Source organism: Diospyros lotus, chromosome 9, assembly GCF_014633365.1.
Source record: "Diospyros lotus cultivar Yz01 chromosome 9, ASM1463336v1, whole genome shotgun sequence".
Taxonomy (NCBI): Eukaryota; Viridiplantae; Streptophyta; class Magnoliopsida; order Ericales; family Ebenaceae; genus Diospyros; species Diospyros lotus.
The window spans coordinates 37,293,084-37,312,262 of record NC_068346.1 but is presented as its reverse complement, the minus strand read 5'-3'; the positions used below and the strand labels follow the sequence as shown (position 1 = coordinate 37,312,262).

At 34.4% G+C, this 19,179-nt stretch overlaps 3 protein-coding genes across 4 annotated transcripts; 1 reads left to right on the top strand and 2 right to left on the bottom strand.

Annotated features, from left to right (window-relative positions):
- Window positions 1-2,122: 2,122 nt before the first annotated feature.
- Window positions 2,123-4,004, top strand: LOC127810697 (2-oxoglutarate-dependent dioxygenase 19-like). The gene is made up of 4 exons (XM_052350306.1): window positions 2,123-2,538; window positions 2,661-2,899; window positions 3,071-3,398; window positions 3,515-4,004. Exons 1-4 carry the CDS (start codon window positions 2,227-2,229, stop codon window positions 3,767-3,769), a joined length of 1,134 nt encoding a protein of 377 aa, XP_052206266.1. The 5' UTR covers window positions 2,123-2,226; the 3' UTR covers window positions 3,770-4,004.
- A 9,552-nt stretch (window positions 4,005-13,556) lies between these two features.
- On the bottom strand, window positions 13,557-15,451 carry LOC127810599 (2-oxoglutarate-dependent dioxygenase 19-like). 2 transcript variants are annotated; one of them, XM_052350151.1, is made up of 3 exons: window positions 14,920-15,451; window positions 14,543-14,778; window positions 13,557-14,421 (listed from the first exon to the last, which is right to left on the bottom strand). In XM_052350151.1, the coding sequence occupies exons 1-3, from the start codon at window positions 15,202-15,204 to the stop codon at window positions 13,821-13,823; spliced, it is 1,122 nt and encodes a 373-aa protein (XP_052206111.1). In that variant the 5' UTR covers window positions 15,205-15,451; the 3' UTR covers window positions 13,557-13,820. The 2 variants fall into 2 exon arrangements, with proteins under 2 accessions (XP_052206111.1, XP_052206112.1); XM_052350152.1 differs by having other exon boundaries at window positions 13,566-14,421; window positions 14,926-15,445.
- A 475-nt stretch (window positions 15,452-15,926) lies between these two features.
- On the bottom strand, window positions 15,927-17,786 carry LOC127810600 (2-oxoglutarate-dependent dioxygenase 19-like). The gene is made up of 3 exons (XM_052350153.1): window positions 17,244-17,786; window positions 16,863-17,098; window positions 15,927-16,742 (listed from the first exon to the last, which is right to left on the bottom strand). Exons 1-3 carry the CDS (start codon window positions 17,541-17,543, stop codon window positions 16,166-16,168), a joined length of 1,113 nt encoding a protein of 370 aa, XP_052206113.1. The 5' UTR covers window positions 17,544-17,786; the 3' UTR covers window positions 15,927-16,165.
- Between the last annotated feature and the right edge of the window lie 1,393 nt (window positions 17,787-19,179).

Genomic DNA, 19,179 nt, shown 5'->3' with positions numbered 1-19,179 from the left:
AAAAATAAATAGGATGGGCGGCCAATTATTAAATTTTTATAATAATAATTTTTTTATAATTTTCTTGGGTGGTTCAGTTTAAAATCGAACCGCAAACTGTTCAAACCGCAAACCGCGCGGTTTGAACAGAATCCAAACTGTTTTCGACAGCGAAAAAAAAAAATTGATCGGATCAGTTTGGTTCGATTCAATTTGACCAATTTTCATAATGCACCAATTTTTTTGAACACCGCTAATCAAATTCATTCTTTATGTAGTTATTATAGATCAGACGACTACGGTTTATGTTACGATTTATGTTACTGAGACAGATTGACGGAAGTACCGCAAGGGAGGGTACCCCAATAACATTTCATAATTGGAAGGCAAAGGTGGATGTGACCTCTGGGGGCCCTCATCGGACTGATTAATGAGGGTAAGTGATCCACGCGTCATTCAGTGGTTGGGGAACCATGAAAATTAGAAATATCATGCAGTCCAGGTCCATCATGGCAGGCTCATTGCTAAACCATTTATGACGTAAGACGGTAATTATGAATAATGAATAAATAATCATTAATAATAATAATGTTACACATATCTTTTAATTTGGAGATGATTAAGTTTTTAAATTTAACTTTAATTAGAATATATTTAACTTTGATTTTTTTTCTTCCTAACTCATTTTTTTATTATAATATAAATTTATTTAATTTTTTTATATATATTTATAAATAAGTAATAAATTTATAAATAAGTTATCAATATTCAAGAATTAGCAATAGTTATATCACTATTGTAGTATTAATATCATCACGGTGATATTTTTACTCTCTGTTCCATAATTTTTTATAATTTTAGTTTTTTAAGTAAATTTTTTGTGTTTGATGACTTGATCATGATTTGTTTTTAATATTAAATTTTAATAATAAGATATTAAATTTAAATTTAATTAATAAAATATTAATACATAAATAAATTATTTCAAAAATTCATTTATAGTCCCTAAACTTAGGCTACTTTTGTCACAGTCATGAATGCTCACTATGGTCAAGATTTCATAATTTCTTTAAGTAGAAATGGAAGCATTAGGAAGGCTATAAATAATTTGGTTGTGGACCAGATTTATTTTAAATTAGTTAGATTTAGATTTGGTAACTAATGAATGGGTCTAAAATCATTTGGATTTGAATTTTATGGATCTGGATTCAAATTCATTGTTCCTTATAGGAAAACTTACAAACACCTTATTTTTCTTTTCTCTTATCTAAAAATATATCAATAGAAGAGCTTCACGTCACACTAAGTGACTCACTTCTAAACTCAAAAGGGTTGATAAATAAAGTTTGAGAAATTTAACGGGTCGTCAAATTCATTAAGAGTTTAGTAAAATTTAAAATATTTTTAATAAGTGTTAACATTTAATAAGTAATAATAAATAAATAACTAAATTTAAATTCCAACAAGCTCATTGTTTCCGGGATGAGTGTGGGGCGGTGGGTGTCTGCATCCGCCCATTACTTGGACTTTACGCGGGGAATGCGGTGCCGTAATTCTAGAGGGCCATGAACGCGCGCGCGGCAAGCCTGTTGGAAATTATGTCATCTTTTCATGTGTGTGTTGTTAGGTTAGGATAAAATTATCTTTAAACATAAGATAATTTAAAAACTATTTTTTAAATTAAAATACAGAATAACCAAGATAAAATTAAAAAATAATTTAAAATTTTTATCAGACTATTTATTAATTTTTTTAAAATACATTAAGAAATATATAAGTTAATTTTTCTTATTTACAAGATTCTAGATAAATTTATCTCTTGATTTGTTTTCAATAAGTTATTAAATAAATAAAATAAAAAATACTTTTATTTTTTAAAACACTTCTTAAATCTTATTTTTTAATTTATATTTTAATTAAGAAAGACTCCCTCACAAAATAAATAAGCGAGCATGGAGCTACTGCCACCCAATGGCGACATTATTAATGCCTTTTGACCTTGTAAACTGAATTAAAAATTAATATGAGAACGCACAGGGACCCATTACCTCTGCCTCTGTGCCACATATCAAACAATCTTTGTCCCAACATGGCGGGCTAAACCCATCTCCCCGCAGCAACAGCTATATATATGTGGGCGTGGACATGGCGAATCCTTCACCGCAGCAACCCAACACAGACACAGAGAAGAAGTACTAACCAGCATATACACATTAGACAGATAGATAGATAGTCAATTAATTATTAATGGCTTCGGCAGCAGCTCCAGCATTTCGCCAAAGCTCGCTAGACAGCAGCAGTGGTGGTCCCGCTGCTTTGAATTCGCCAAAGCCAGTGAGCGTGAAAGAATTGTTAGACTCCTCCACCAACTCCTCCACTGCCATCCCTACCAACTACAACACCTCTTCGTTTCTGAATGAACCCGCCGCTTCAGAGCCAGATGAACAGGAATCCATTCCCGTCATTGATTTTGGCTTGCTCACCTCTCCCGATCCCAATCAACGCTCCCAAGCCGTTCAAGAGCTCACCAAGGCCTGCGAGGAATGGGGTTTCTTCTTGGTGCGTAATTAATTAATTCTGTGTAGTTTTGGGCTTCAATTGATTACACGCACAGTTCTTCATTACTTAATTAGCATGTGTTTAAATGTATTTAATTCTTTTAATATGAATGATCTCAAAAGCTGGTAAATCACGGGGTGCCGGAGAATTTGATGAAGGAGACGGTGGAAGCATGCGACAGATTCCTGAATCAGACGATGGAGGAGAAGCTGAAATTCGCCGGAAGAGATGTGTGGGAGCCCATCAGATTCGGGACCAGCATCGATATCAAGGTGGCTGCGAATTGCTTCCTCTGGAGGGATTTCTTGAAGTTGTTTGTGCATCCACACTTCAACGCTCCCACCAAACCAGAGGGACTCAGGTTCCCACTCCCAACCCCAACCCCACCAAATATCTACAATTTGCTTCACCTTTACTGCTTTTTTCTTTATCAACTTCTATTCGAGAAGAAAAACTATATATATAATTATAAAGTTCTGTAATGCTTGATATATATATGTGGTGTGGTGTGTGGCTTGGCTTGTTCTGGCAGTGAGGTGTTGCAAGAGTACAGCAAAAGAACTCGCCAAGTGGTCCAGGAATTGCTGAGAGGGATATCAGAGGGGTTGGGAATGGAAAGAGGATTCATTGAGAAGGCGATGAATTTCGAATCAGGTTTCCAGCTCTTCGCAGCCAACCTGTACCCGCCATGCCCCCAGCCGGAGCTTGCCATGGGGATTCCGGCGCATGCCGATCACGGCCTCCTCACCATTCTCATCCAGAACGGAGTCGACGGCCTGCAAATTCAGCACAAGGGCAAGTGGTTCAGCGTCAAGCCCATCCCCAACTCCCTTGTCGTGAACACCGCCGATCAACTCGACGTGAGTTAATCAAAATTACCCTTAATTTTCCAGTAATTAAATTAATTAATTAAGACAAAGACATGCTCACTCATCTCTCCTCCTCACGTTACTTCTCGTGATTCATTCATTATCAGATATTCACCAACGGAAAGTACAAGAGCATTATGCACAGAGCGGTGGTGAACAGCAAATCTGCGAGGATGTCCATAGCAGTGGCTCATGGACCATCACTGGACACAGAGGTTAGCCCGTCGCCGGAGTTGATGGAGAAAGAAGGCCGGCCGGCGGTGTTCAAGCCAATGAAGTACAAGGAATACATGGAGCTGCAGCAAACGAAGCCCACTCCTGGGGTACCCTGCTCCGAGCTTATTCGCATTCGGACCCCATAGGCAACCTTCCTCCTTTGTCGTATTCCAATATTACTGCTTGCCATTGACCTGTCGGTTCGGCTGTCGCTAAATAAGGATCGATTGACCACTTTAGAATAAATTTTGGAAATGACTGTGTTCTTACTTTTGTGTGAACAAATCTACTCAAAATTAATACGTCAATGTGTCCTGTGATATGTATAATATATTTAAATAATTTGATATTATTAATTTAATAGACGCTAGATTACACATCTGTATTTGTTGTCCAATAGAATTTTATATGATTCGATGTGGTAGTAAATGATGATCACAAATACAAATTTTAAATCAAAATTAATCTTAAACGACATATCTTCTTTACCTACTTCTTAGGTAGACAGCGGTTCAATAAGACAAGTATACAACGCATAAGGTTAAAAAAATTTTAAATTAAAATTATTATTAAAAATAATGTAAAAAAAATTTAAACATAAATAAAATATTTATCTAATATCCCTTCCATTACGAGTTAATAGGGTAGTAGTTCACACTTTATTTCAAAACCACATCTAAGTCCAAAAAATCAATGTGCACGTCTCATTAATAATTAGTTAGACCACTTATCAATAACGAAAATGTCATGCACGTCTCTTAAAAAATAATCGACCATATAATCATCTCACTTTTTACAAAAAAATAAAAATCATTAGAATGGCTTAGAGAAGTGCCATAAGATAAATTGGAAATTTAATAGTCACTATAAGAAAAATTAAAGTATAAGAACTATTTTGTTAGAGAGTATAAAGTTGAGGGACTAACTCTGTTATAAAACTATGTTAATAAAATGTTTCAAAACATTTCTTTTATATATATTTACAAGATTTAAACTTATGATTTCTAAATAATAATTAATTCATAAAATAATTTTATGTAAAGAAAATAATGTATCACTTGGCCAATCATCACCTTAATTTTGACTATAAATATTAATGTATGACTCGAAACTAGAGTAAAAATCAAGGTCTTGGCTATCCCATTCCTATCCAAGTAACTTATTAAGTAAGTCATTGACTAATACATGGAAGCCTTTTCCACTCCGTGACCGTGACCCTATGGAATTTAGACCAACCACACATTCCAAGTCTTGCTAAATATAAGAGACAAAGAAAGAAAAGTGATGGTTTATTACAAACGCGCCCGTTATTAAAGTCAAGTTCAACTCGACTATAGACTCGTAAAATTAGAGAAAATTTGTTAATGTTTAACATGATAGAGGAGATTCGCGATTTTCATTATCATGCAAATAACAATACCCATCTCAATATAAAAGGAGTCTCAAGAGATAAGTTAAAAATACGACATTTAATACCATTATTATCATAACTTAAATTAACATACCATGACTCAAAAGTCTTGTAAATTAATTTATATATATAGCATGTGAAAGAAGAGTTAAAAGTAAAAAAAAAAAGTGTGCATTGACTGACTAAAGTTGAAGGAATCAGTCTTCTAAATTTGAATAGTTGAAACAAAGGAATTTGGCCACGTGCAGGTCATTGGCCTCAAAGCAATGACTATCGCTTTCCAACCCAATTACACCAATTTTGGTAGCCAACTCTTAATTTTCAAACACCCAAATTAGAATCCAATTTTTAACTTTGTTAAATTGGATAGTGTTGTTAAAATGAGGAAGATAAGGTTGTAGTAAAATAAGAATGAGAAGTATTTTGAAATTTTTATCAAATTATTTGTTAAATTTTTAAGAATACATTAATTGTTGAATTTTTTTTTTATATATTTATTAAAATACATATGATAAGTATTGAGATAACGATTTTTTTTTTTATCAAAATATCTCTATTTCAAAATTTATTCAAAATTGTTTGTGACAAAAACGACGATAACCGACGAAGTAAGAAGATGAAAGGAGAGAAGATGAACACAAAGATGAAAGAAAAGAAGATGAACATGAAAGGTAAAAATTTTATGAGATGAGTTCTTTTTATTCGTAAAATCTTAGATAAATATATTTAAAGGGAAGAGAGTTAAATATATTTATAAAATTTAAAAAAAAGAAGTCACGTGATTTCTTTTTAATAGATTGTTAAATAAATTTAATAAATATAATTAAAATAAATTTTATCTGTAATATTTTTTATATCTTATTTTTTTTATTCATATCTTAGTTGACAAACTCTAGATTGGAATTTTTGTTAATCACTGTCGTACATTAATTAAGAAGATATATTTAATATACTTTGCCTATTTATATTGATATAATATGACGATATATAATACAAGATATTAATAAAAAAAATGGATATAATTTACGTAAAATCTTACCTAAACTGGAGTGTACAGCCACTCGTACACCCCAAGCCTCAGATTAGGCCACGTGGCAGTGTCGAAACTAAAAGCAATCTCCACTTTGTATTCACACCTTCCTTTTTGTAAAAGGGTTTTGTTAGTTGCATTTCGTGTATTTATTTATTTTCAAATTAATTTATTTATAAAAATAAGAATACCTATTAATTAAATAAAAAATATATATTAGTTAAATAGTGTGAACACGTTAATTAATTAATTTATATATATTATAAAAATAGAAACTAACATAAGTGTGAGTGCATTAATTAAATGGTATGCGAACATATTAATTATATATATATACACACACAATACTATTAGTTGAAGAATGAATATTATAAGTTTGAATGGTTGAAAGTTGAAACAAAAGAAGTTGGCCACAGGGAATTGGTCTCAACGTGACTGATGACTGATGACTGATGACCATCGCTTTCCAACCCAATATTACGTCAATTTAGCTGGCCAGTTCTGAATTTTCAAACACCCAAATTGTGATTCACATTTCTAACCTGTTTAGTAGGGTTTCTTTTAGCTAATAATTGAGAAGGTATATTTGACATATTCTATATACTTATATTGATATAATGTGACATATGTTGTATCTAAGAAAGTATGCTAAAAAGTCTATTGAAAGAATAAATCTATTGAAATAAGTCATCGACTGAGTGAATAAGACCAAATGACTAAGACCAAGTGATAATCGAGTGACCATATCCAGAGCCTCTCTTGAGATCTTCAAGAGACCATATTGGGAATTCATGCATCACTTGTCCACTACTATTTGGGAGTTTCTTGCAGACCTCCAATATCCTCCCGCCTTATAAATTTGAAATAAGGCGTGAAATACTTGCCGAGTATTGCAACTCTTCCTTCACTTCTCAATCTCTTCTCCCACTATAAATAAGAGATTTATCATTTAGTAAAGGTATGCTCACAACGGGTCTGATGACAATCATGAAGGGCCGACTAACAATGACACAATCGGATTAGTCAATCCAGTTAACTGTGTTGGAATTGAATAAATAATATGTGTTTTTCAAGCAGAAACGAGCCACTGAGAAGAACCATGGGCCATAACGGGTTCACATTAGTTGGTATCAGAGCTTTGGTTCTAAAATCGAGTGTTTATCTATTTTTGTTTTCTTCTTTTTCATTCCTATATCAAAAAAAATGCTTGAAAGTTTGGAAAGAAGGCAACCACAAATTTTTTTTGATGCTGGTCGGCAACATAGACGTGATGTTTGGGCTGAATTTGAGGAAAAGTTAAAGTTCATGGGAGTGTTGCTGAAATGTTTAGAGAAAGAGAAGAAACATGAGATTGAGCATTCAGAAAAAAAGTGAGGATGATAGTGGCGATCTGAGTGTTTATAATATTGAGGTTGAAGAAAAAGATGAAGGCAAGATAAAAAGGAGTTTCATTGTTGAAGAAAGTGAGTTTGAGAAGGCTTTCATGGAAAATCAACAAATAATTTTACATGAGTACAAGAAGCCCTACCTTGTACGTAGCGAAACTAACAAATCCTTACCAAGTTTGGTTAATTCTTTGTTGTAGGATTTTGAGGACGTGACCTTTGAACTTGGTGAACCATTCAAGTGCTTGGGAAGATTCATAACTATGCTAACAAGCTGATTGTTCCAGTTTATGATTTGAGGACAAATCATCTTAAAGAGGAAGTGAATGATGAGAATCATGGAGAGTCGACTAGCAATGATACAATCGGATCAGTCAATCGTGTCAGAATTGGATAAATAATGTGTTTTTCGGGTAGAAACGAGCCACTGAGAAGAACTTATGGGCCAAAGCCGTTAAGCCCACTGGGTTTTTGGCCAAAATTCTTCGTTTAGGGTGTCAAATTGGCACTTTAATTATTTTGACAGAAAATTTGTTATTTTCCTAGATTTTCGGATTTTCATTTCCTTTCTAGTTTAGAAGTCTAATTATATGGTTTTTAATTCCTTTTTAACAAGGATTCTTATTTAGTTTTTTTTAGGTTTATTATTCCAACTTGTAGTTGGATTGGACTAGTTTTATTATTTCAACTTGTAGTTGGATTGGGATAACTAAAACCCATTAAATTTAGGATTTGGTTTACGATTAGCTTTAGAATTTTTATTAGTTTTTAAGTATAATTAGGATTTAATTATTTTTTTCCTATTTAGAGGCTTTTTCATTGTAAAAGGGAAAGAAGAAGATTAAGAATTGAATTTAAAAGATTTTTCTTTTTTATCTTGTTCTTCAATGAACAAAACTTTGAATTCATCAAATGATTTCTTTGTGGTGTTCAAGATCTAAACTTATCAAAGATCTGGACAGTCTTTGTGGCGTTTAACAACACAATTCTTGATTTTTGTTTCCACATATCAACGGGTCTAGATTTTACTATAGTTTAGGTTTTTGGTTCGTGAATAACCGAGTCGAAAATTCTTTCCTTATATCTGATTTTGGCTTTTTTGGGATTCGTTTCAATCTTTTGTGGGTTCCTTTGACTTCATTTCATCGCAGGTTCACATCAATTGGTATTAGAGGTCCGAATCGCACATTAAGGTCACTCGTAGATCGGATTGAGCCACTCTCATACACAAAAAAAAATGTATTATTGTATTTAGACAACAATAACAACATATAACACATGATATTAATATAAAATATCAGTATAATTTATTTAAAAACTTACATAAGTCGGAATATACAGTGACTCATACACCTCAAGGCATTGGAATAATACTAGGAGTTATGGCTGATAATAATGTCATAAGTTATTATGTGGTGCCTCCTAATTAGAGAAGATTAAGGAGATCATATGTCATTGTCACCTCTATTTAATACTTCTTTCAATAAGGATACGATACAAGACTGATGACACTGTCATCAGCTGTGATTCTTAACATTACTCAAGGCATAGATTAAGCCATGCGACAGTGTAGAAACTAAAAACAATCTTCACTTTCACCTTCTTTTTTTTATAAAAGGGTTTTATTAGTTGCATTTGCATTTATTTTCACATTAATCTATTTATAAAAATAAGAATACGAATTAATTACATAAAAATATAAATTAGTTAAATAGTGTGAACACATTAATTAATTTATTTATGTATATTATAAAAATAGAAACCAATGTAAGTGCGAGTGCATTAATTAAATGGTATGTGAACATATTAATTATTTACATATATATACATAACATAATAACATAATATTAAGGGATTAAGTGCAATGTTAAAATTTAAAGAGGGGGGGGGGGGGGGGGCGGCTAGTTTGTGAAAACTTGTATATTTTATGCAAATCAAAGAGTAAATTTTTAAAGAAAAATAAATAAATAAATTATGTATAACAAGTTATAATTTTATTTATATATATATGTGTTATATAAATATTATTATTATTATATAATACCTCTCATGTCAAGTCAACATAAACACATTCTATCTAAATTGATTTTACATGTTGGGTAAAATTTTATCTAATTGAGCCAATTTAGAGCTAATTATCAAAATTGTAAGAATTAGATAAAATTTTAAATTCGCTAAAATGATTGAATCATTTTTATAATTATTTATTTATTAAGGTGTTTGAGTTCAACATAAACTTTATATAAGGAGTGTTCGAATTTAGTTCATGAATAAGTTTGGTTAATTTTTTGTTGCAGGATTTCGAGGATGTGGCCTTTGAACTTGGTGAACCATTCCAAGTGCTTGGGAAGATTCATAACTATGCTAACAAGCTGATTGTTCCAGTTTATGATTTGAGAACAAATCATCTTGAAGAGGGAAGGAATGATGAGAATCATGGAGGGTCGACTAACAATGACACAATTGAATCAATCAATCCAATCAGTCGTGTTAGAATTGGATAAATAATATGTGTTTCTCGAGCAAAAATGAGCCACTGAGAAGAACTCATGGGCTAAAGCCCTTGAGCCCATTGGGTTTTTGGCCAAAGTTCGTCGTTTAGAGTGTCAAATTGGCACTTTAATTATTCTAGCAAAAAATTTGTTATTTTTCTAGATTTTTGTTTCCTTTCTAGTTTAGAAGTTTAATTGTATGATTTTTAATTCTTTTTTAACAGGGATTCTTATTTAGTTCTGTTTAGGTTTAGTATTCCAACTTGTAGTTGGATTGGACTACTTTTATTATTCCAACTTGTAATTGAATTAGGATAACTAAATCCCATTAGGTTTAGGATTTTTATTAGTTTTTAAGTATAATTAGGATTTAATTATTTTTTTCTATTTAAAGACTTTTTCATTGTGAAAGGGGAAGAAGAAGATTATGAATTGAATTTAAAAGATTTTTCTTTTTTATCTTATTCTTTAATGAACAAAACTTTGAACTTATCAAATGATTTCTTTATGGTGTTCAAGATCTAGACTTATCAAAGATCTTGACAGTCTTTGTGACGTTTAACAACACAATTTTTGCTTCTTGTTTCCACATATCAACGGGTCTAGATTTTACTATAGTCTAGGTTCTTAGTTCGTGAATAATCGAGTCGAAAATTCTTTCCTTATATCTGATTTTGGTTTTTCTGGGATTTGTTTCAATCTTTTGTGGGTTCATTTGACTTCATTCCATCGCAGGTTCACATCAATTGGTATCAGAGCTCTGAATCGCACATTAAGGTCACTCGTAGATCTGATTGAGCCACTCTCATACACAAAAAAATGTATTATTGTATTTAGACAACAACAACATATAACACATGATATTAATACAAAATATCAATATAATTTATTTAAAAACTTACATAAGTCAGAATATACAGTCACTCATACACCCCAAGGCACTGGAATAATACTAGAAGTTATGGCTAATAATAATGTCATAAGTTATTATGTGGTGCCTCCTCGTTAAAAGAAACTAAGGAGATCATGTGTTATTGTCACCTCTACTTAACACCTCATTCAATAAGGATACGACACAAGACTGATGACACTGTCATTCGTCGTGATTCTTAACATTACTCAAGGCACAGATTAAGCCACGTGACAGTGTAGAAACTAAAAGCAATCTTCACTTTGTTTTCACACCTTTTTTTTTTTTTTTTTTATAAAAGGGTTTTATTAGTTGCATTTGCATTTATTTTTCACATTAATCTATTTATAAAAATAAGAATACGAATTAATTACATAAAAATATAAATTAGTTAAATAGTGTGAACACATTAATTAATTTATTTATGTATATTATAAAAATAAAAACCAATGTAAGTGTGAGTGCATTAATTAAATGGTATGTGAACATATTAATTATTTACATATATATACATAACATAATAACATAATATTAAGGGATTAAGTGCAATGTTAAAATTTAACCCTGGGGGGGGGGGGGGGGGGGCGCGGCTAGTTTGTGAAAACTTGTATATTTTATGCTAATCAAAGAGTAATTTTTTAAAGAAAAATAAATAAACAAATTATGTATAACAAGTTATAATTTTATTTATTTATATATATATGGGTTATATAAATATTATTATTATATAATACCTCTCATGTCAAGTCAACATAAACATATTCTATCTAAATTGATTTTACATGTTGGATAAAATTTTATCTAATTGAGCCAATTTAGAGCTAATTATCAAAATTGTAAGAATTAGATAAAATTTTAAATTCGCTAAAATGATTGAATCATTTTCATAATTAGCTCTTTATTTATTTATTAAGGTGTTTGAGTTTAGCGTAAACTTTATATAAGGGGTGTTCGAATTTAGTTCATGAATAAATTTTCATATTTAGGCTTGACTCATTTAAGCTTAACGAATCAAATTTGAATTCATTCATGAATAAGTTATTGAACTCGTTCATAAATAACATCATTTCTTCAAAAAAAATTTCTAGTCCATATTTTAAACAATTATTTGGCTAAAAATATCCTAACAATGTAGCATAATAATGCAGGCAAGTTTAAAACATATTAACTTCGCGACATCAACACATTTAAAAGTTTAAAATGTAAATTTAAATATTTGTAGCAATTCTAAAATATTTGTGAAATGAAAAACCCTAAATCGTCTTTAAGAGTTTATACATGCTCTTCTTAATGAACAAATCAATGAGTTTTAAATGAATTATAAAAGGGTTTTGAATTCATTTAATTATTTACTTAATAAATAAAACATAAATAAGGCCAAATCCAGTTCGTTCATAAACTCTTCACCACACACATTAATTCGCTTACAGCTCAAATAAAAAACATAGAACCAAAGCAAAATAAAGATCTTTTATTGTTGCAGCTCTAGGGGTGTAAATGAGTCAAATCAAGCTATGTTTAACTTTATTTGAGTTCGACCCATTTATTTATTTGTTAAGACGTTCTAATTTGGCTTGTTTAAGAACTAAACTCTATATAAGAGGTGTTCAAATTTAATTCATGAGTAAGTTTTCATATTTAGAATCGACTTGTTTCAATTAACATGAAGAATTTAAAATCCATGTTAACTCCAACAATTATTTGGCTGAAAATATCCTAACAAGGTAGCATAATAATGCACATAAGTTAACACATTTAAAAGTTTGAAACGTAGATTTAAATATTTGTAACAAATCTAACATATTTGTGGAGTAAAAAACTCTAAATCGTCTTAAGAGTATATACATGTTGTTGGTTTTGTGTTTCCTAATGAGGCCCAAGACTATGACGATTTTTCGAGTGAATTTTATCTTCATAGGCTTTGGCCCGGGATTGAAAAACCCAAGTCCGTCACCACTTTTAGGCAGCCCATTTTAGAAGTCGGGCCACAAGTCTTATTCCCACTTTTGAGGAGAAATGAGCCTTAGCTCATTTGCTCAAGTGAAGGGAAGTCCATTGTTCTGAGCCCAAAAGCCCATTATCTTTAAAACCCAAAAGCCCTCATATAAAAGGCCCGTGTGCGGCCTATTTCCTTGGTATTTCTCTCTTTATCTTGGCCGAACCCGAGCTCTTCTCTCTCAAATCTCCTTGCTTGGTCGATTGCTTCCTTCGTGATTTCCTTTTGCGGCTGATCTTCGATTGCTCTGTTTCCATGTTGGTCCGATTCTTCTTTCCATGTTGAGGGACAGCATCTGTCCTTGTTGATCTTGGCCGATTTGCTGGTGTCGCATGCCTTATTTAGGGGGTTTTGATCATCCATTCTCGGTAAGCTTTTCTCGTTGCTTTGTGCTTTCTACCCTCTGTCTTTGTGACCGATCTACCTTCTGTGGTAACCTACTGTGTGTGGCTTTGATCGATTGAGTGAGAGAGGGCATCATTTGTGTTCGGCAGAGAGGTGTTAGGGCTTTCTAGGTTTTTGATTTGAGGGTTTCATTGTGGCTTGTGGTTTCTATTAGTTGGCGTTACCAAAGTGGTGAATGAACTCACAGATCTGAGCCTTGAATCGATCTTATACAGGGAGTTTTTACTTTGTGTTCATCTTTTTGTTGCTATTATTAAAACTTTGAGTATTGTTCTTTACATTCGATTAAATCTGATTCGATGTTATTGCACTAACCCTACTTTCTTGTAGAGTTTTTTACGCAACACATGCTTTTCTTAATGGACAAATCAACGAGTTTTAAGCGAATTATAAAAACAAGTTTAATAAACGAACATCGAGTTCGTTCAGACTCTCTACTCTCTTGACCAAAGATGTTAATTGCCTCTATTTAAAAACATAGAACCAAAGCAAAACAAAGATCTTTTATTGTTGCAGCTGAACACGTGGCCCAATCTATTTCTTTTATTGTTGTAGCTGGACACGTGGCTCAACTTATCTGAATTCGAACTCGATCCAAGCAGGATTTCCCATCAAGCTGGTTGCTTTGCTGAAGCTCCAGATACTCCTTGTATCTCATTGGAATATACGCCGCCGCCGGCTGATTGTCCTTGCCGTTGCCGTCCATCAATTCCGGCGCCGGCCCCACGACCGTGTCAAGTGAAGGTCCATGGGATAGGGCTACTGATATCCGGGTTGCCTGGCTATTCACGACTGCCCGATGCAGAACGCTCCTGTACTTGCCATTGCTGAGAATCTCGAAATGGTCTCCGGTAAGGACGAGGAAGCAGTTGGGAGGAGCGTTTGCATTCACCCACTTGCCCTTGTGTTTGAGTTGCAGGCCTCCGGTTGGGGTGTCGTTTTGGATGATAAGGGTTAGGAGGCCATGATCGGAATGCGGGGGCAAACCCATTGCAAGCTCCGGCTGCGGGCAGGGAGGATAGAGGTTTCCGATGAAGACCTGGAGACTCGATTCGAGGTCCATTGCCTTGTCAATGTAGCATGGCTCCAGTCCCAGGCTTTCTGATATTCCTCTCAGTAACTCCCTCGCCACTTCTCGACTTCTTTTGCAGTATTCCCTCGCAACTTCACTGCCGCAAATTGACACAAAACCAAGCATGCTTCAAGTGTTGGGAATTGGAAATCTTATTTCTAGCATATGTAATTGGGCTATATCATTAATTATATCATATATATGTTGAGTTTGAGAACCTGAGAGCAGGGGGCTTGTTGGGAAAGTGGAAGTGAGGATGCACAAACACCTTGAGGAAGTCCCTCCAGAGGAAGACCTTTTCCATCTTGGGGTTGAAGCTGGTGCCGCACCGGATTGGGTCCAACACATGCTTCCCTTCAAACTCTTGCTTCTCATCCTCCCTCAGATTGAAGAACTCCTCCAACCCATCAACCACTGCCTTCATCAAGCTCTCCGCCACGCTGTGGTTAACCACCTGTCGCCGCATGTCAAACGTAAATGAAATGATCCAAAAATTAAGGAAACACCCATATAACAGATACTACAAGATATCGCATTACTTAATTCTGGGTGGGTTGCTGGGCGCGCACGCGCACACACACACACACACACACACATGTACCAAAAAGAAGCCCCATTCTTGGCAGGCTCTGGCGAGGTCTTGGATGACTATGGAGTGCTGCTCAGAATCTGCAGAGGTAAGCAAGGAGAAATCTATGACCGGAACTGTGTCTTGTGGGTCTGGTGATGGAGTGGCAGCACCAATATTTTCACAAGGATTGGTGGTGTAGTTGTAGTGGGGAGGGATGGACTTCAGAGCCGCAGCTGATGAATCTGTCAGTGCCTTGATGGTTGTCACCTTGGGTGGCTCAGGGGAAGTTTGAGCAGAAATTGAAGCCATTCTTAATTGTTCAATCTTTGGGGCAAACAAAATGAAAGAAGCCGATGTACTCGTGCTATTGCAAAAGCAGATCAGAGAGAAGAAAGATAGGCAGGGCGAGGTGGGGATTGGATTTGGAGGCCGTACATCTGATGCTAATTCAGCTGCCTGTCTCTTTGCTGGGTACGCAAACAGAGATGCTCCTGCTCACCCCTCGGCTGCAAATGGTGGAGTGGTCCAATTGAAACGGACATGGATGGACCCACCCGTTTTGGAATGCTTTCAGTTGTTCTTGGCTTTATCCCCCTCCCTGATTGATTGCATCTGCATGTGATAATGTCCTGTCTGTTCAATATGTTGTTGTTGAATGTTATTGATGAAAAAGTAATTTGCACTTTCAGTTATTGGACACTCACTTCAACAATTTTAATGACATTCTCACATTAATGAATTATTATTATAATTATATTAATATGATATAAAATATATAATATATTAATACATAAATAACATTTTTTAGGTAAAATAATATTATTCATCTAGACCGATCTAAATGACACAATTTCATTAGATAATAAAAATATATAAGTATTAATATTTATTATGTGTATTTTTATTATTCAATAAAAATGTATCAGTTTAGATAAATAATAGCACTCTTTTAACTGGTAGATGATATGCATATGCCTCCAATGACAACAATTTTTAATGGGGCTGCTTAGATTCCAATAACAATAACAAACTTGGTAATTAATGAACTTTATTTCACTTTGTTGATATTCCCTGCAAATCAATCACTCATAGTCACATGGCCAAGACCAAGAGAAGTATCAAGAAAACGATACAAAATCAGAAGTTGAAACAGAAGTAAAAAATACAACCACAACACAACGCACCTAAGAACAAGAGATATACTTATATTCCTTGTATCTTCCAACAATATCGATTGATGATCCATCCATCGTGTGTACGAGGTTGCTCATCACACTGTCCGAACTCGGTCCAAGCAGGATTTCCGGTCAAGCGCGTTGTCTTGCTGAAGCTCCATATATTCCTTGTATCTCATTGGAATATAGGCCGGTGGTTGACCGTCCACCAACTCCGGCGCCGGCCCGACGACTGTGTCGAGTGACGGTCCGTGGGCAATGGCTAAGGATAGCCTGGTGGCTTGGCTGTTCACAACTGCCCGATGCAGAACGCTCTTGTATTTGCCATTGCTGAGCACCTCGAGATGGTCGGCGGTGTTGATGAGGAAGCAGTTGGGAGGGGCGTTTACATTCACCCACTTGCCATTGTGCTGGAGTTGCAGGCCGCCAGTTGGGGTGTCGTTTTGAATGAGAAGGGACAGTAAGCCATGGTCGGAATGCGGGGGCATGCCCATTGTAAGCTCCGGCTGTGGGCAGGGAGGATAGAGGTTTGCTACGAAGACCTGAAATCCTGATTCGAGATCCATTGCCTTGTCAATATAGCTTCCTTCCAGCCCCAAGCTTTCCGATATTCCTCTCAGTAACTCCCTCACTACTTGTCGGCTTCTTCTGCAATATTCACCTGCAACTTCACTGCCAATTAACACAGCTAATTAATTAATTAATTAATTAAAATACATGCATAAGCATGCATGTATTAGGCCTTAATTAAATTCAGCAGAAACCAGCTCGATCGGTCGGTTAATTAATTACCTGAGACCAGGGGGCTTGTTGGGGAAGTGAAATTGAGGATGCACAAACACCTTGAGAAAGTCCCTCCAGAAGAAAACCTTTTCCATCTTCGGGTTGAAGCTGGTGCCGCACCGGATTGGATCCAACACATGCTTCCCTTCGAACTCTTTCTTCTCTTCCTCCCTCAGATTGAAGAACTCGATCAACCCGTCAATGACTGCCTTCATCAAGCTCTCTGGCACGCCGTGATTAATCACCTGATGATTCAAAAGGAGTAATTAAGAACGAATACAAGATATATGTATATATATGACCTAGCTAGCTACCTTGTCTTGGCAAGCACATTATTTTAGAGTAGAATGTCTGCACTAATGGAGGTTGGATATATGTGTGTATGTATACCAAAAAGAAGCCCCATTCTTGGCAGGCGTTGGCGAGGTCTTGGATGGCTTTGGAGCGCTTCTCGGAATCTGCAGAGGTAAGCAACGAAAAATCAATGACCGGAAGGGCGTCCTGTGGGTCTGATGATGAAGCGTCTGCGCCTTTGTTTTCACAGGGATTATCGTAAGTACTGGTGCAGTTGTAGTGGGAAGGGATGGACTTCAGGGCAGTGCCAGTAGCCGATGATTCCGTCAGTGCCTTGATGGTTATCAACTTGGGTGGTTCAAGGGAGGAGCTACTGTGAACCGAAACCAAATCCATATTCTTCTTCTAATAATTAAGTCTATCTTCTTAACTTGAGAACAGAGAGACAAGTCATGAACAGAGGGAGCGGGCCTATATATAGAAAATAGATACAACAAGAGCAAGGCATCATCAGTTGATCATGATAACTTCATGGGGTCAGGTGAACAGACACAGTACTGTAGTGTCCATCCAAAAACTGGGGTTTCGTTTTCTCCTGCTGTAAAGCTAATTGCTGCATCTCTTAATATTAATCTGGCTGCAGCTTAATTAGGGCAGCTAGCTAGCTTCATATATGTCAATTAGCATCGAGGGAGCTACGTGCAAGTAACGTGCTTGTGACAAATTTGACGGACGTCGCCGTTGGTAGGTCCGTGCTAGCTCCACCTCATATGGTTCCAGTTGGGTCATCGGTTGATATCATGAATGTACGCATAATTGGAGTGCTTTCGAGAAATGAAACCTCGACCACCAATTGTGAAGAGACTTCTTCTTCATTAACAACCTCAACTTTATGTGTCGGCCTAATTATGCTTCCGTGCACTTCTGTGTTGCCAAACCCACACCAACGAAAAATTCATAAAAAAAAAAAAAAAAAATGTCAAAGTTGAGGGATTAAATTAATTTAAAAATATAAATAGAGAGATATAATTAAAATAGCAAAAATTTTAGATTGTCATACACAAAAAAATATTAAAATATAAAAATTAAATTGATTCAAAAATATAAATATAGAGATTTAATTGAAATAATAAAAAATTCAAATAATTACATAAAAAAAAACGTAAAACTACAGTACTAAAAAATTAAAAATATGAATTTGCTGCCTCTGCATGTGATAAATGATATATATATGTATATTTAAATCATAACTAATGAATGTGTGGGGGATATTCTTCCACCGTTATCCCACTCAGGTTACTACTTATTGCGTTGTATTAGGTGTCAGGATTTTTCTTTTCACTGATATGGGAATGAAACACTGATATGATATCAAAACAAAATCGAGTGCTGTTTCGAATATATAATATAATAAATTAATTAATATTATATATTATTATTATTATTATTATTATTATTATTATTATAAACAAAATAATCTAACGTCACCATGTAATAATTCACCCAAATCTATATATATACAAAGTATACATAGAGGTAAATTATACAAACGAATAGTTATATGTAGATTGTACATTTACTCTTGTCTTTACAAGTAAAAACCTGCCATTGTTGAACAAGTCCACAGGGCATAAGGCCTACCCAAGAGGGTATAATAATCAATGAGATGGATGCATAAGTGGTAGCATTCAAATCCAAGCAAAAATCTTGTGTAAATCACACCAAATGTCATAAAACATTGGTGTTCTTTTCAATTTGATTACTAAACTTCAATTTCTTGCAAAATAATAACAAAATTTTAAAATATTTTACAATGTGGTTACTAAAGTGATTTTTGATAATTTTTAGCTAAAATTACTGACATGGCGCTGATATGACGATGATGTGGCCATTGCCACGTTAGCAATTTTGGTGAGAAATTATCCAAAAATCACTTTAATAACCATATTACAAAATATTTTAAAGTTTTATTATCATTTTGCAAAAAATTAAAATTTAGTGATCAAATTGAAAAGGACACAAATTTTGTGAG

Excerpts from the sequence above, each read along its gene's own strand:
- LOC127810600 (XM_052350153.1), bottom strand. The coding sequence starts at position 17,543 with ATGGATTTGGTTTCGGTTCACAGTAGCTCCTCCCTTGAACCACCCAAG. Across the intron at positions 17,099-17,243 it reads AAGAATGGGGCTTCTTTTTG|GTGATTAATCACGGCGTGCC; the intron begins GTATACATACAC and ends TTGAATCATCAG. Across the intron at positions 16,743-16,862 it reads AACAAGCCCCCTGGTCTCAG|TGAAGTTGCAGGTGAATATT; the intron begins GTAATTAATTAA and ends GTTAATTGGCAG.
- LOC127810599 (XM_052350151.1), bottom strand. The coding sequence starts at position 15,204 with ATGGCTTCAATTTCTGCTCAAACTTCCCCTGAGCCACCCAAGGTGACA. Across the intron at positions 14,779-14,919 it reads GGGGCTTCTTTTTGGTACAT|GTGGTTAACCACAGCGTGGC; the intron begins GTGTGTGTGTGT and ends ATGCGGCGACAG. Across the intron at positions 14,422-14,542 it reads AACAAGCCCCCTGCTCTCAG|TGAAGTTGCGAGGGAATACT; the intron begins GTTCTCAAACTC and ends AATTTGCGGCAG.
- LOC127810697 (XM_052350306.1), top strand. The coding sequence starts at position 2,227 with ATGGCTTCGGCAGCAGCTCCAGCATTTCGCCAAAGCTCGCTAGACAGC. Across the intron at positions 2,539-2,660 it reads AGGAATGGGGTTTCTTCTTG|CTGGTAAATCACGGGGTGCC; the intron begins GTGCGTAATTAA and ends TGATCTCAAAAG. Across the intron at positions 3,399-3,514 it reads ACACCGCCGATCAACTCGAC|ATATTCACCAACGGAAAGTA; the intron begins GTGAGTTAATCA and ends ATTCATTATCAG.